Genomic DNA, 16,318 nt, shown 5'->3' with positions numbered 1-16,318 from the left:
GTTTTGTTTTCTTTGTGGAGGAGTTTCTTCAGTGGAAGGTCGGTCAGTACGTTGATCGGATGGGCCTGAAAGTACGGCCTAAATTTCCTTGCCAAATACACCAAAGCAAGTACGGCTCGTTTGAGGAAAGAATAATTCTTCTCAGCTGGCGTGAGTGTCTTACTTCTGAAGTAGATCGGCTTTTCGGAGTTGTTCTCCTGTTTGAAAAGAACCGAGCTGATTGCGAAATCTGATAATCGCCGTGTATAGCCTGATGTCTCTCCTCCGCCTGGGTGTGGCTAAGACGAGAGGTGTGGTGAGGTATTCTTTGAGAGTGGCGAATGCGTGATGGCATTGATCGTTCCATGAGAACTGCTCGCCTTTCTTGAGGAGTTGTAGGAACGGACGACACTTGTCTGACGCCCTGGATATGAATCGATTAAGTGCAGCGACCATGCCTGACAACTTCTGTATCTGCTTCTTCGTTTGTGGATCAGGCATGTCTAAGAATGCTCTGATTTGGTCAGGATTTGCTTCGATCCCGCGTTGTGACACTTGATAACCGAGAAACTTACCAGAGGACGCTCCAAAGAGGCATTTCTCTGGGTTCAACTTCATTCGAGTGTGGCGCAATCTGGAGAACGCTTGCGCAAGGTGAGTAATATTGTCGACTACTTTTTTGCTCTTGACGACCATGTCGTCAATGTAAACCTCCATGGTCTCTCCTAACATGTCCTGGAACATGTCAGTTATGAGACGCTGATAAGTCGCTCCGGGGTTCTTAAGGCCGAACGGGAGGACGTTATAACAATAAATTCCTTGTTCAGTAATGAACAAGGTCTTCTCTTGATCTTCCTTCGCGAGTGGGATTTGATTGTAGCCGCTGTACGCATCCATAAAGGAAAGGAGTTCATGTCCGCAAGTCTGGTCGACAAGTCGGTCAATACGTGGTAGGGGAAAACTATCTTTTGGCGTTTCTTAATTGACATTCGTGAAATCGACGCATAGGCGAACTGTTCCATTCTTTTTGGGGACCGCCACTATGTTAGCGACCCAATCAGGGTAATCCACCTTTCTGATGAAACCAACTTGCTTGAGTTTGTCGACCTCGTCATTAATGGCTTTTAAAACCTGTAGAGATACCGGGTGAGGCAGGTCAGCCGGCTTAACCGGTTTAGCATTAGGATTAACATTTAATCGATGACAGGCTACACTAGGGTCTATACCGGGCACATCGATATACGACCAGGCGAAAACATCTTTATTCATAGCTAGAAAGTTTACAAGTTGTGCCTTGAGTGTAGGGTCAATGTTAGCCCCTACATATACAAACTTGGGATCATTATCAGTTCCTAAGTTCACCCGTTCTCTGTCGACCTGTTGAAGTGCTGGCTTGGGTGGCGACGCTTCTTCGCGTGGTGGTACTTCAGCGACCTGAGGGAGAGTGCACCTATTCTCCCGAACTGGATTGGCATCTGTGTTGACTAAAATAGGGACTGGAACGGCTTCTGTGGTTGTACTAAGAGGGGTTGGAGTGACTGTCGGCATGGAGACTTGTGGGGGAACACATGTCTGTGAATCCATAGGGATCTTAACCGGGTGAGATAACAATAGTAGAGGGGCCCTCTGGGGGCGGGAATATGGTAGGGACAGCAACTAACGTGACTTTGGGAATCCGTTTTGATGGAGCGGCAACGGCTGGATTGACTTCTGGAGTGTAAATGGGCGACTTCCTCTTCTTATCGAGAGCCCCCGTACGTCTTCGCTTTGATCGTTGGCTCTGACCTTTGCAACCAGGTCTTTGGCCATGGTATAACTGATGGGCTCGCTAGCTGTGTGGAGTGGTGTACTGTTGGTCTTTCCTGCTGACAAGATTTTGTTACAATGGTATGCTTCCAGTTGATTACTTCTCAGCTCCATCAGTCCTCTGGGGCCCGGGAAACGGAGAACTTGATGCAACGTTGAAGGTACAGCTTGCATTTGGTGGATCCATCGTCGTCTTAAGATGGCATTATAGGACTATCGGATGTCCAGACGCCATTTGAAACACGATTGCGGTGACTTTGTCCTCTTTAGATCCTACTGACACTGGAAGGATAATATCACCGACAGGGTCGGCCCTGGAACCATTGAACCCATAAAGGGGGGCAATCGGATCTATTAGAACGGTCTTGGGTAAACTCATTTCTTGGAGAGTGTGGTAAAATAAAATGTCGCATGAACTCCCCAGGTCGATCAAGACGCGCTTTACTGTCCAGTCGCTGATCCTGACATGGACGACTAGGGCATCATTGTGAGGAAGGCAGACCTTGCTAAGGTCGGCCTCTATGAAAGTGATATCACCTGAATGGCGATCTGAGCGACGCGGAGCATGTGCTGCTTGGGAAGTAAAGTGATACACTTCTTGAAGAGCGCCAACACGACGTCTTTTCTCTCTGGATGAAGTAACTGAATCATCGGGAAAAGTAATCATGTGAATTGTTCGGGCATTGTCGCGATCTGAGGAGTGTTGTCTGCGCTCGTGACGAGAACGCTCTTGGGGACGTCCTCTACGGTGGGGACGAACTTGGAAGTCTTGATAATGACGGCGAGGGGGAGAGCGACTGCGCACTCGGCAAGGTGGAGATCGGCTGTGCACGCGGTGAGCCATGAGCTTATGACACAAATCACCGTCGAGAATGTTGGTGTACTGTTTAATGTGACCAGCTTCGACAAGGTCTTGAAGATAGTGCTTAAGCCCCCAGCACGCATTCGTGCCATGACATTTGGCTCTGTGGAAGGCGCAATATGGCTTGTCAGGTTGATCTGCTGGCTACTTCACGTTTGGGCGGAAGTACGAGGTTCGCCGGATCTTGTCGAGGATGTAACTAGGAGAGCGAGTCAAGATAGCGAATTCTCTGTTGTTATCTTGGCGGGTCCCAGCCTTAGGTGCCAGCGACTTGGATAGCTGTTTGGTACGCGGAGTATGATCAGAGATCGCTGCTACCTCCTGGTTCTCGGCTAAACCACTGGACTTCAAACTTTCTTGCAACTTGATATACTTGTCAACACGGGCGTACAGTTCGGATAGCGTTTCCGGGTGTTCCTTCATGAGCGATCTGGAGAGGTCGGTATTACGCACTCGACAAGCATTAGAAAATGCTAGTGTGGCAAAAGACTCTTTCAGTCCGCTTTCCATACACAACAGTTCAGCTTTGAACCGTCCTAAGAATTGGCGAATGGTTTCATCTTCTCGGAATGATAACAGGAACAGCGAATCGAGATCTGCCTTCTTACGTCTGTTATGCACGTATTGGCTAGCAAATAGGTCAGTAAGCTGCTCAAAAGTTTTAATTGAATCGGGTTCGAGAGAGAAGAATCAATCAAGTGCGCCATCCTTGAGACTGGCCGGAAATAATCGACAGTGAAGATAATCATACTCAGAAGAACTGTAGAGGGCCAAACTCTGAATGTATCGAGCCACATGTTGACCGGGACAGGTGCTGCCATCATACATGGGGAAACGTGGCTGGATAAAATCTTGAGGAGAGGATTTGCTGAGAACGTCAGCAGTGAATGGGACGCGCGGTATGTCTTGAGCATTTTTTGAACAATTTGGGTTGCGTCTTTTCTGACTGCACTTTGGCCTATCCTATGTGACAATTCGTTAATCTGCTGATTAACCTCGTTGATGCCATTTTCAGCAACATTGCCGACTGGTTGCTGTTGATAAGCGTCGACTTGGGCCCTTAAAGTAGCATTTTCTTGCCTAAGCAAGGAAATGCTTTCATTTGTTACACCCAGTTGTTCTGCAAGGTGTTGAACCTGAGCTTCAAGGCTGACCATGCTTCGTGGGCTTGAGAATTGGATAGTTTGTAGTTAGGGTAACGTGATTTCTCAAGTAATCGAAACCACAGACGGCGCCAATGTAAAGGAGCGTTTTGGTTTTCCTTAGTGTTTGCGATAGGAGAGGGAAGAGGGTTGAGATTTTCTAGGTGGACCGAGTTCGCTTGTGAGCGAGCTGGCTACGTATCCTCTTTATTTTGTATTTTCTCTTTTTCCAGGGAGAGAGGAATCAAGCCCGACGTAGTTCAAATAGGTGGTATTTATAGGCTTGATGATATGTCAATTGAGGGACACGTGTGTGGAGATCGTGATGGAGTGTTGGGCTGGTTATATTATAAGTCATATGATGATTGGGAGTTAGTGCGGCCACCCCTATTTCCCGGTGGTAGGAAGTGCAAGTAAGATCCTGGTAATGATTACCCCTAGTGGTGGCCTTATCCAAAGCGTTCTGTTTTTGGCCATGTGTTCGTACCGAGACATCTATGTTCATACCACCTACCTGAAAGGAGCTACTCACAGATCGGTCTTGGATGTCGATGTACTAAGTTCGCTTATGCTGCGCACATATGTGTTCTCGAGGGAGCTGCTCACAGGTCGGTCGTGGAGGTCGATTTCCTTAGTTCGCTTATGTTGCACGCGTGCATGATAGGATATCGCTCCCCTACAACGGGCATTAATTAGTAATAAATAATTTAAGGAGAAAAACAAAAAAGCAAAACTATAAGCTTTGCCTATTAGCTAGGGGTGACTTCGGATCGGATTAACCTCCTTCGGAATTTTTCCAAATTTTTTTCGGAACCTAATATGCTAGCCAAATCCAATACAATTTTTTTTCGGATTCAAAATATATTTCCAATTTCGGAACTTTCGGAAATTTCGAAATAACTCAGAAATTTCGGAATACTTGGTAAATTTTCAAAGATCTCTTTACTTTCAATTATTTTTGGAATATCATACGCCAATGTTCATTGTAGGGAGAGAAAACCATGTCCACAACACCAATGCACCAACAACAATACGCACTTGTTTACTGAGAAAACTCATTTTCATTCAAACAAGTGATCCAAGAAAAAACGAGAAAAAGAACCGCCGCACCACCAATAGCAAGCATTGCATTACGGTTGAGGTCCGGGTATTCAGAATGTTTCAATCTTTTTTCGTGTGTGGAAATTAAAGCGTGAAGTGTCCGCGATAAATAATGGATTATGGTCTTGGACTCAAAGTAGCTTTACATAATATTCTATCTATTGGATTTGGCTTTTGGATTGGTCGGAAGTCATTGTATGACTCAATGACATGTTTTTTCATATCATTGTTGTTATGGCAGACGCGGTGTAATGACGGTGAGAAGTGGTCCAATTCAAAGTGGGAAGTAGCGGTAGTTATATTTTTGTTTTGTTTTGGAAGTAAAAAAACTAGAAAATGAATTAACGGGTCGAGATCTAATCAAGTGGATAGTGAAAAAAGTATATATTTCGGAATAAATTGGCAATAATATCGGAATTTTCGGATCGGATCGGATTTTAGAATTATATCCAAATCCGATCCAATTTTTTTTCGGAATTTTCGGAAATCGGAAAATCGGCTCATGAAAACTACACCCAGAACCAGACCAATTTCGGATCGGATTTCAAAAAAACCGGAAATTCGGCAAAAAGAGACACCCCTACTATTATCCATGGACCAAAATATCGCCGATATATATCGGTATTTTGGTACACCGACATCGATATTTCCGACATATATCCACCGAATATAGAACTCTTTTTTTCCCGATATATATCGGAATTTCCGATATGAAACTTTATATCGCCGATATAATCGATATTTCCGATATAATCGATATATATCGGTTGACTTTTTGACCATTTTAAAATATAAATCCGATATTTCCAATATATTTCCGATATTATATTTCCGATATATCCGATATTTCTGATATTTTAAATAGTTTGGACTGGTTACCAAAAAAAATGAATATATCCGAAATATCCGATATATCCGATATATATCGGTTTTTGAGTACACCGATATATTGATCGATATCGATATTTTGGGCCTTGCTATTATCCCATCAGGTTTGTATTTCACTCAAAATAGTGGGTTGACAGTCAACACTAATGAGTTGATTACACGGTAAGAGAACTGAGTAGTACCTAGTGCTAATTTAAGATGGGGAGTACTGTATTTTGATCCTTGTCTCCATTTTGGACCTTTGCACTTTCAGAGTTTAGGGAAAGCCACGATGCCATCAAATGGTTGCAGAGAAGCAAACACATCTCGCTGAAACTGAAGAAGCATCACTAGCTACTTCTTCAAAACATCATATTTTCATTCCTTCAACTGGGTTTTCACACACTTATCTTTCTTCCTTCTTTTGTTGATCTTCATTTTTCTTAGTTGAGGTTCAAAATCCATGTTGGCTTTCTTCAAATCTGTAATTGTTTTGTACAGAACAGTGGATTGGGTCTTCAGGTAATAGAAATCTACGGATTGATTAATCAAAACTTCTCCAAAAACTGTAAAGCGCTGTTTGGAATTTGGATGACCTTTTGGACTAAAAACGCCAAACAGTGGTTTAAGATCGGGACTATCCCATGTACAGTTGTACACGGTTTGTGTGACTAAGGTCGGCACTACTCATTATTATATTATATTATAATAAGGTAAAAAAATCTAACAGTTTTTTAATAAAAATCCAACATTTGGATAGAGCGATTAATGACCCTCTTGTTAACTCCCTGCTTACTCATTTCCCCATTTATTTTGTTCAACTATAGATCCTTATACCATTACCAACTACCAAAAGAAAACTACTAGTCTCCAAACCAAACAATCTTGATAAGACCTTTTCTAGTAAAAAGCAGTACTTCCCCAAAAAGTGACTTTAGAACTAACCATTCCGCATCGGATCACAATTCATAACTACCACATGCCTACTTTTAAGAATACACTACACCCATAGTTCGAAATTTTGGAATTTTTGAAATTCTGATAAATTTAAAAATCGAAATTTAATAAATTTCGATTTTTATTATATTCAGAATTTCAAATAATTTCAGAATTTTAAATATTTCAATTTTATATTTGAAATTCTAATTTTTTGAAAAACCGAAATTTCAAATGGAATTCCGAAATTTCGTTCGGAATCAGAACTATGACTACACCACAACTACCGTGGCCACTTTTAAGAATACACTACGCCACTGTTTTCGTTTTTAGCTAGATCATTGAAGATGATGTTCCATACTTCCATCTACCTGAAAATAGACCACGTGATCACCAAGTCAATCCTCTATGAAGTTAAGTGAAACAAGTAAACTAAGGGGCTATTTGTTTTTTTGGGTTAAGTTATAAGAGGGTCTTATAAGATGGTCTTATAAAGTGGTTTGTTTTTAATTTTAAGTTCCTCTTATAAGCACTTTTAAAAATAGAAAAAACAAATACATGACATCTTATAGATGGTTATTTGACAAATATAATCCTACTTTACATCACATTTAACTTGAATATATTAATTTGAAATAAACGTATAGTTTGATTTTCAGTTTCAAATCAATTTTGATAATTAGAATATCTATTTTAGGAAACTACCTTAATTGGCGGTGGTAGTGGTAGTGGTCTTAATAGCACGGTTGTGGTGGTAGTGGAGGTGATAATATTGGTTTTAATAAAGCATGGTGATGATAGTAGTAGTAGAAGTGGTGGATGTCTTAATAAACGATGGTGGTGGTGGTGATAGTCTTAATAAGACGGTGGTGGTGGTAGTGGAGGTGATGATATTGGTCTTAATAAGACGGTGGTAGTGGTGGTGGTGGTGATTTTAATAAAGATGTGGTGGTGGTGATAGTCTTAATAAACGATGGTAGTGGTGGTGGGAGGTAATGATGGTGGTGGTGGATGGTGGTGGTAGTGGTGGTGGTGGTGGTGGCAGCAGGTGGTGGTGGTAGTCGGTGGTGACTAAGGTAATGGAGTTATTTGAAAAATAAGATAATGAAAAGGAAGAAAGAAAGAAATGATCTTTGGGGGTATATGGGCCGGGGAGTGTTTGAGTCATTTTTGAGTTATAAAGACTTTAGAATTGAAGTAGATCTAATTCGCAGATTTATAGAATTGGAGCCTCTTATAAGACATTTATAGTAGAATGCCTCTTTTAAGAAGCAAAAAACAAACAAAAAAAATGTCCAAAATCACTGGGCCACATCTCATAAAAGGTTGAAGTCTTATAATAGACAAAAACAAATGGCCCCTAACTTTATACAAGCCCACGTGTACGGCATGGGGATCATCAAAAGTTAATGAAACACGGGAGTACCTCGTAACAATAGGAAATGATGCGTAATTAAAATAAGAGAGTGACATTGTCGACACGTGTAATTATTTTTCTGGTTGGAGTGTACTACGTCCTTCCTACTTTCACACGCAATATTTCGTCGGTACATTGCATCATTCTCTCAACAAAAAGCACATATTTGAGTCAGATGCTAATCATTCTCATCCTCTGGAATTTTGGTGCTGAAACAGAGGTGCTCTTCAAACTATGGCAACAAAAGTATGTGTATTACACTCCACGCTTATACTATTTTTTCATACTTACATGTTCTTTATTGTATGTTGTTGTTGAACTACTGCATTTATTCTGATTCATGTTGTGAAGTAATATTGAGTTCCATATAGATTTTTCCTGTTATATTGAATTATGATGAACAAATGCATGTTTTGATTTATTTTGTTGCAGCTTTCAACACTGGTGCTAAAAGTTGATCTTCACTGTCCAAAATGCTACAACAAGATCAGACAAGTTCTGTGTAAATTCGACTGTCGTGAGTTCTCTATCTTCTTCTGAGTTTGAATATGGCTTTAATTGATTTTATTAGTATGAGTGAACCTTGAATTGAAACTTAGATAAAAACGTATTTTTGTGTTTCATCTTGAAAAACAAGAGAAATACAAAGCAAGATATTTGATGAGGAGAACAATACGGTGATCATTACTGGTTTCTTCTGCTGCCCATGCAAGTTTGCTAAGAAGTTATGCTGCAAAGCTGGGAAGGTAATTAAAAGTATTGAAGTCATACAGATTAGGGAACCAGAGAAACCTGATCCTGAACCGGACAACCCTCCTATCGAGGATGAACCGAGCCCACCGGTTGAACCAGCTCCACCTCCAGTAGAACCGGTACCAGCTCCACCTCCAGTAGAACCGGTACCAGCTCCACCTCCAGTAGAACCAATGCCACCGCAAGTAAAGATCATTGGTCCAATTTTCAATGGTTACCCACCACCACCACCACCACCGTTTGGGGGGTGTTGTAGACCGTGTTATGAGGGCTACGGTGGGGGACAGTGTCATTGCGGCTATCAACTGCCAGTAGCACCATCACCATGTTATGATTATTTTGGAAGCAGATCAGTACCATGCAGCTGCGGTTGTGGAGGATATAGGCGCTGCGTGAGTTCATGTGATTACTACGCTAGTGAAGAGAATCCAAATACATGCAACATCAGTTAATGCATTATAGCAGATTATTCACAAAAGGGTGGGGTGATTAGTAATGAGTCTTTCCATGATACACAATCACACATGGTAATAAAGGAACCATACACACTAGTGGATTACACGAGAAATTAATGAAACACATTGAAGTGTTATTAATTGATGTTTTTAAACTAAAATGTAAAGTTTTTAGTAGTTGATGTTGGTCATCAAAGAAAAGTGTCTAACTTGGGTCTTGGTTGGACTTTGAGAAAATTCAGTGCCATACTTAGCCAATGATGTTCAGCTACATTTAGAGCTAATTCAGTACATAAATTTACTTGGGTAATACACACTCCCATGGGAGCCGCATCTCGTTGGAAACAAAAGTTGTTTCTTAGATCTCAGTTTGATGTTCATAAATGAATCTAATGCTATCATGTGTTCACTGTTCAGGCAAGGATTTGAAGAACGTTTGGTACTGCAGAAACAGATTTCGGTACACAAGATTGACTGGGGGTATGTAACGATATATTTGAGGAGGATTTTGCATCTGTATATACCATTTCAATGAATTTAATGGTTCCAATGTTCTGGGAAACCACCGAAGTGTGAACTCGTTTTCATAAAATTATAAAAAAACTAAAGAGCAGAACAGACTTGCATGCATTTCAAATAATCCAATTACAAAAACCCTCTTCAGCTGAATTGCAGAGCAGGGTAATAATGTTTTGCCATAAGACCTCTTGCCAATATCCAGCAGCATATTCAATTTTTATGGACTGAAGGAGGACGAATCCTTAACATCCACTCTTGCAAACATTATATCTTTCTAGATTTTTCATAAATTCAATTTTAATAAGAAAAAAAGAAATCTTTTCGTTTTTTACGTCAAATGCATAGGAAAGCGGAATTTGCGTATGTTACTACCGAAACTCAGGTTTATTCATGTTTCAGAAAGGTGCAAGATAAAGTCACCTCATTTAACCTATGTTTCCTAAAAGCTGCAAGACAAACTGCGAATCCTTATCCTAAACGTTTGGTCCCAAATGAGCACCATCCATATTAAAGAAAGTGGACTGCACAAAGGCAATGACATTGCGTGAGGATGATGCATTTGTGTGCAATAGGGATATGAACTAGGGATATGAACGCGACACCGAAGAATCACAAACAGGTTGTTTGTGAGCCACTATAGTTGTTGTGCTCGACAACCGGACTTGAAACCCACAAATTTAAGAAGGGAGATGACAAGTTATGGTTTGTAATTTCCTTTAAAATAGTTATCAAACAAGAACACTCCTGCCAGGAGAGAAAACATTTCTCACACAAACATGAAGTTTATCAATCAATCAACCTAGTATGGCCAAAGGCCTACAACTCAATGATAGCTAACAAAACTATGAATTTAGAGGCTAGTCTTCTAATCTAAATTTAGAAACTAAATAACTAATCTTAAGAATTAATTTTAAATATAAAAACAACCTATACTAAAAACATCATATTAGCAACCAAACAATATTCTAAAAATTTCTCGTAATACATAAACCAACACGGGACTAAACCAAAGGGGTTTCCTAGAATGCATCAAGAGATATTCTCTACGAATAACTATACAAGAAATTGCCTTTACATGTAGCAGGAACAACCTAAGCTATAAACAGAAGTGTGTGCTTGTTCTTTTTCTGGTTGTGTATATAGAACATACCGGAGCAAAAACTGCTTGAGGGGGTTGAGCATTGGTTGTAAAATGAACTCCTCTAGATGCACCTCCTTCACACAAGGATAAACCATGTATTGTAGTCTCTCCATGGGAGGAAGGTTGGCTGATGGACAGTAGACATCATGTTTCCAAGGAGGCCACATATAGTATGGATTCAGCCGAAAACCAGGACCACCACCTGCAAGTTGTGATTCAAAACCTGGACCTCCACCTGCAACTTATGGTCCAGAACCAGGATCTCCACCTGCATCTCATGGCCCCGAAACCAGGACTGGCGCCTACATTTTGTTGAAAGTCTTGAGGATTGTGGGGGAGGCATGTAACAATATATTTGGGAGAGAGGATTTTGCATCTGTCAGAAAAGAAAAATTGCACTTCAATGGTTTCAATGTATTGGGATATGTATTATATACGTAACACTTAGAAACCACCAGGTGTAAACCTCGTTCTCACAAAGAACGGAGAGCAGAACAGACTTACATGTACTTCAAATAATCCAAAACTAATCTAAAGGAAACTCAAATGGAAATAGAAACATGAATTTGTAATTAAAACAACTCCAATGCTAGAAATAGCCTGAACAACCCTAAAATACTAATTAAGCTCGACTTCAAAATTTTCCTAAAAGAACTAATATATACAGTAACTAAATTGGGGCTGTAATTAAGGTTTGTCTGGGATTCATCTGAAGATGATACTAGTGTACAAGACATCTCCAATCTGTCAGGACTCAGGACATGGCGTAGGGAACAGGCTATTGAACAATCTGTCGGTCTACCTTAAGCGAGAAGAGCAAGCCAAAGGCTATAGGGAACAAGGCTATTGAAAAAGATCTCTTCGGCGGGTTGGAATACCAAATGCTTGTCCAAAAGGTGGCAGCCTTCCTAAGATTCAATCCACACTCAACAACATCCCTAACTATTTTCTCCCTCTTCCCAATTTCAAAAGGAGTTGCTAAGCAAATTGAGAAGATCATTAGAAGCTTCTTATGGGAAAGGGATGGCGAATGCTCCAAAAAAACTATTGCTTGATATATATAAGCTTTGTCTTCCAAAAAAAGATGGTTTTCTCAGGTGTAGAAAGTAGATACAAAGCCCTTATATACAAAGAATCCATTACTTTTAAGAGTTTCACCAAATAGTTAAGGCAGTTAAGAAATAAATGTCGGACTACTAGTCATGGAACACCAGAGGAAGCAAAAAAAAAGGAATATATATATATATATATATATATTCATGGGCAGGCCAGATTTTACAAGAATTATGGTCCTTCAAAGGATAAACCAACTGCATGAAACAGAGGAATATGGTCAAAGGTTAAAGAGACTAGAACAAAGATTGGCCAAATGTACAGCTGAACCAATTATACACATGTACACATGCGTGTCCTATGGTCTATCCTTAACACCAATCTTTTAGTGAATCATTACAACTGCCTTTGAGAAAATTATATGATCTCATACCAGGTTAGTTTTGCAATTGATATACTAATGTTCTAACAACCAATTGAGTAGGTCATCATCATACCTGATATCCATAGCTGGGGCTATAGTTGTTCCCATAGTTGTTTGCACCTGTGCAGTTAAATCGCTACTCGGTCGTTACTCGCTTGAAGAGCAAGTAGCGAGTAGGTGCAATCGGTAATGGATTAATCGGGATTACTCGGACAATTTTTCATAACACTATATTTTTTTACAAATAATTATTAAATATATTTAACTTTGAAATACCAACATAATGAAGCCAATTAAGAACCCAATCAATAAATAAACAATTAAAACACTCAATCAACTAAAATAAATATGATTAAAGTGTAGAACTTTACAGAATCGAGGGTTGGTCGAATCGGCGGCAAAATGTCGAGTTCAATGTTTAACATTGAAATAGTGAACACAATTACTCGGCTAATCAGCTAATCGGGCCTAATTGGCCGAGTACTCGGGGAGTTTTTGAGCCCGATTGTGATCGGGGATTAAATTGTTAGTCGGGTCGGCTAAGCAGCGAGTAGCGAGTACTTACCAATTACTCGGTGAGTACTCAACAATTTTATAGCCCAGGTTTGCACCATAGCTTCCTTCATTTTTGCTAGCATATATAGTGTTGGATGGTGGAAAAGAATACAAAGGGCCCTGAGAAACAAAAGAACTGGTAGATGGCCCATTTGCAAGGTTCTGCTGTGCGCCTGCAGCTTCAGCCATAAAACTTCACAACAAAAAACAAGATGATGGGTCATACTGAATCTATATTCTTTTTTTATGTGGTTGCAACACAGCACAACCCATACCCCCCCTATAGAGAGTTGCATTGCTGAGGATAAGCGGGGTTAGTTAAGTATTGGTCATAAGAAAAAGAATTAGGCTTACAATACGATACATGTACACGAGAGGGCTGTCAGAAAACATGAACTGGTTGCTGCATCACAGCGAGGGAGCTCTGCATAACTCCTGAGGCTTGGGTTGCAAGTGGAGTTGAACCAGCTGTGGAGAGAACCAAAGAGTTCCTACCCTGGCAGTGAAACCATAAAGACATGAACACCAGAGATAGAAGTAGAAGCCCAGACAGCAAAAATGTTTACAGAGGGTGAGTATAACCAGATCATGCAATCGGAAAACTTGTTGTTATGTGCAAACCTCTTGAGCCTGCCCAGTTTGGGGAGAAAAGAACTATGTTCCCATTGTACTTGTCAGCAGCTCAAGGTGTAAGAAAGGGAGAAAAATGACTATCATCGTCTGCACTAGGTCGGCAACATTGGCTATAATAGCGCACCAATGGAACAAGCGGTTGCTGGACCCATATAACAAGAGAATTTCATTCCAGAAGTACATATGGTATTCACAGGGTAATCTGGAAAAACAACATTAAGAAAAAGAAAATAATAATAAAAAGAAAAAGAAGAAGTTTAAAACAAAGAATCCACTTCCCAAATGGAAAAAAGCAGAAAATGAACAATGAAACTCCCAATAACTCATTGAAACCCCTTCTAAGTGTTGCTTTCCCAATCCACCCCATTTATTTATCTCTCCATATAATTCAAGATCCTTGCTTTCTTCTAAGAAGGCAAACAACAAATTCCACTTAATTGCACTTAAACCTGCAACTGATACACCAACAATCACAGGCTGAGCCTAAATAAGATGTGCTGCTTCTGTCTTTTTTTGAGTTGAGTTTCTTCGACCCAAATGTCCCCCTAAAAGTATAACGAATCTCCAGTACCGAGAAAGCGACTCCCTAAACAAATTTGTCCCAACCCATCATTATGCCCTTCAAACCAGTAAATCCACAAGGATTTTTCGGTCCTTCTAGGGAATCTTGGATATGGAGGTGCTGGTGTGATCAGTAGAAACAGCACAAATGAAATTGTAGGGGTGCTTGCTCAAGGGCTTGGAGTTGTTACTAACTTTGAAGCTGAGAGTATGGCCATTGTACTTGCAGTTGAGATTGCAACACGACACGGATAGATGAAAATATGGATAGAAGCTGACTCTTCCGCAGCTATTTGTTCCTTTAAAGAGGATAAAGTACCTTGGCAACTGAGGCAGAGATGGGTCAGAGTAACCAACAAGCCTCAGGAGGTTAGGATTATACATGTATTCCGAGAAGCGAATTTTGCTGCAGATGTAGCAGCAAACAAGGGATCACACTTTTCCAAAGATGTGTCTCTATGGAGTAGTAGTAGGCATGAGTTTGTAAGAGTTATAGAATGTCCTCAGAGAAGTGACTTTAGGTTCACCTGAAGGTTCTAATGTTGTAAAGGGATCCTCCCTATACTCCGTAACATTATTCTCTTACTTCTACAAAATATACCTTACTTGTGTGCAAAAAGACAAGGATTTTTCGGTCCTCCAAGTACCACTTGGTCTCCCCCTCTCCATATTTCTTCTAAGCTTACACAACAAATGTTCCTCCTCTTCCACATACCTCCACAAAGATTTAGCTATTAAAGCTTTACGCATAAGTATACACCCCAACCCACCTTCTTCCATGGGAAGATATAGTTAATCCCACTTTTCCCAATTAATCCCTACCCAACAAAACCTTCCAAACAACTTCTGTCGTTAATTGGAATGGAGTATCATTAACCCTTCTTACTGCCTTGCTGGGTAAGGGCCTTCGTCCCCTTCAAAGTTTTGAGTCTTCTATTAGTTGACAGTTTTCGGCCTTTCTCATGGCTGGGATTGTTTCTGGAAAAACTTGCAGGAATTAAATGGTTGAAAAGTTATTATTTTGACGAAATGACTTCAAAAGTTTTTTTTTTTTCATATGACGAAATGACTTCAAATGTAAGCGCTCTTAAATTTACAGAAAATAAAAATAAAAAAATGAACTCATAACAGAAATATATGAAAAATATAGAAAGACATTTTTCCCTTTTCATTGCTGAAAAATACAAGAATCTAACAAATGAATAGGAATTGCTACACATAGGTGACAATCTGAGGCCTGAAATCACATTGGGCTTGGATTAAGCACCATATATTATCCAATATGCCCATGATGTAACCTTGGTTGGTTTACGACAAAAAAATAAAAACAACAAAATAATTAGGTAGTTGATAACGTCTGAATATAAACTATTATGGGAAAATGAGTGTATATGTCAAATGTAAGATTATTAGGTTTCATGTGTAGATGTTTAAATCAATAAGAAGTTCCTGTTCGATGATCCTAATCACATACTGATAGTTAACACAGAAGAAGTGCAATCAGCATATTGTATAAGAGTTTGGAAGCGTGAGGTCTTACAACAAAACTCGAAGACGAGAGGTGACGCGTGTCTGAGTCCAGAGCTATCAAATACTGCAAATTGGATCCTGAGACTTTGCGGCATTACTCCAATGTTGTAGTTTCAAAGATGGAGGACCTCCAAGAGAGATGTAGTCTCTGGGTTGGGCTATCCACATTCATCCAGCACTGGAAGGGGCTTCAGCTTCATACTTTTGCGCGGACGAGTTTGAGTCGAGTCGAGCTCGAGTTACTCGTGAGCAGCTCAACTCGATGACCAGCCTAAGAGAGTGCGTTGAATAAAAAGAGTGAGTGTTGAATACCCAGTCTACCCTTGTGTGTGCAAGTCACGTGCTTCTCCAAAATAATTTTGACCGCCGCTGGCGATGGACCACTTGTTATCTACTAGTTTTTGAGCCCGTTTTCAACGAACGGGATCATTTTCATGAAATATTTTGTAACAAAAAAATTTTAATTATAGAATACTAGTGTATGCCCGTGCTATACGACACTGTTTCAAAACCCACCCCATCCGACCCAATTTAAATTTCAGCCCAGCACGCCAACAGAAGCCCAGCCCATACAACAGCTTTTG

General features: G+C 40.2%; 1 protein-coding gene and 2 long non-coding RNA genes across 3 annotated transcripts; 1 reads left to right on the top strand and 2 right to left on the bottom strand.

Annotated features, from left to right (window-relative positions):
• Window positions 1-8,205: 8,205 nt before the first annotated feature.
• LOC147475100 (uncharacterized) lies at window positions 8,206-9,555 on the top strand. Its single transcript, XM_086582078.1, has 3 exons — window positions 8,206-8,356; window positions 8,543-8,627; window positions 8,750-9,555. The coding sequence occupies exons 1-3, from the start codon at window positions 8,345-8,347 to the stop codon at window positions 9,313-9,315; spliced, it is 663 nt and encodes a 220-aa protein (XP_086438204.1). The 5' UTR covers window positions 8,206-8,344; the 3' UTR covers window positions 9,316-9,555.
• A 1,212-nt stretch (window positions 9,556-10,767) lies between these two features.
• Window positions 10,768-15,995, bottom strand: LOC147475098 (uncharacterized). Its single transcript, XR_015207457.1, has 5 exons — window positions 15,745-15,995; window positions 13,632-13,785; window positions 13,365-13,506; window positions 13,021-13,189; window positions 10,768-11,354 (listed from the first exon to the last, which is right to left on the bottom strand). It is a non-coding gene; the product is annotated as an uncharacterized LOC147475098 (long non-coding RNA).
• On the bottom strand, window positions 13,787-14,916 carry LOC147475099 (uncharacterized). Its single transcript, XR_015207458.1, has 2 exons — window positions 14,806-14,916; window positions 13,787-13,845 (listed from the first exon to the last, which is right to left on the bottom strand). It is a non-coding gene; the product is annotated as an uncharacterized LOC147475099 (long non-coding RNA).
• Window positions 15,996-16,318: the final 323 nt, after the last annotated feature.

The sequence above is a fragment of the Coptis chinensis genome, chromosome 9 (genome assembly GCF_015680905.1).
Source record: "Coptis chinensis isolate HL-2020 chromosome 9, ASM1568090v1, whole genome shotgun sequence".
Lineage (NCBI taxonomy): Eukaryota > Viridiplantae > Streptophyta > Magnoliopsida > Ranunculales > Ranunculaceae > Coptis > Coptis chinensis.
Note: the sequence above shows the minus strand (reverse complement) of the source record. Positions and strands in the feature narration are given on the sequence as shown.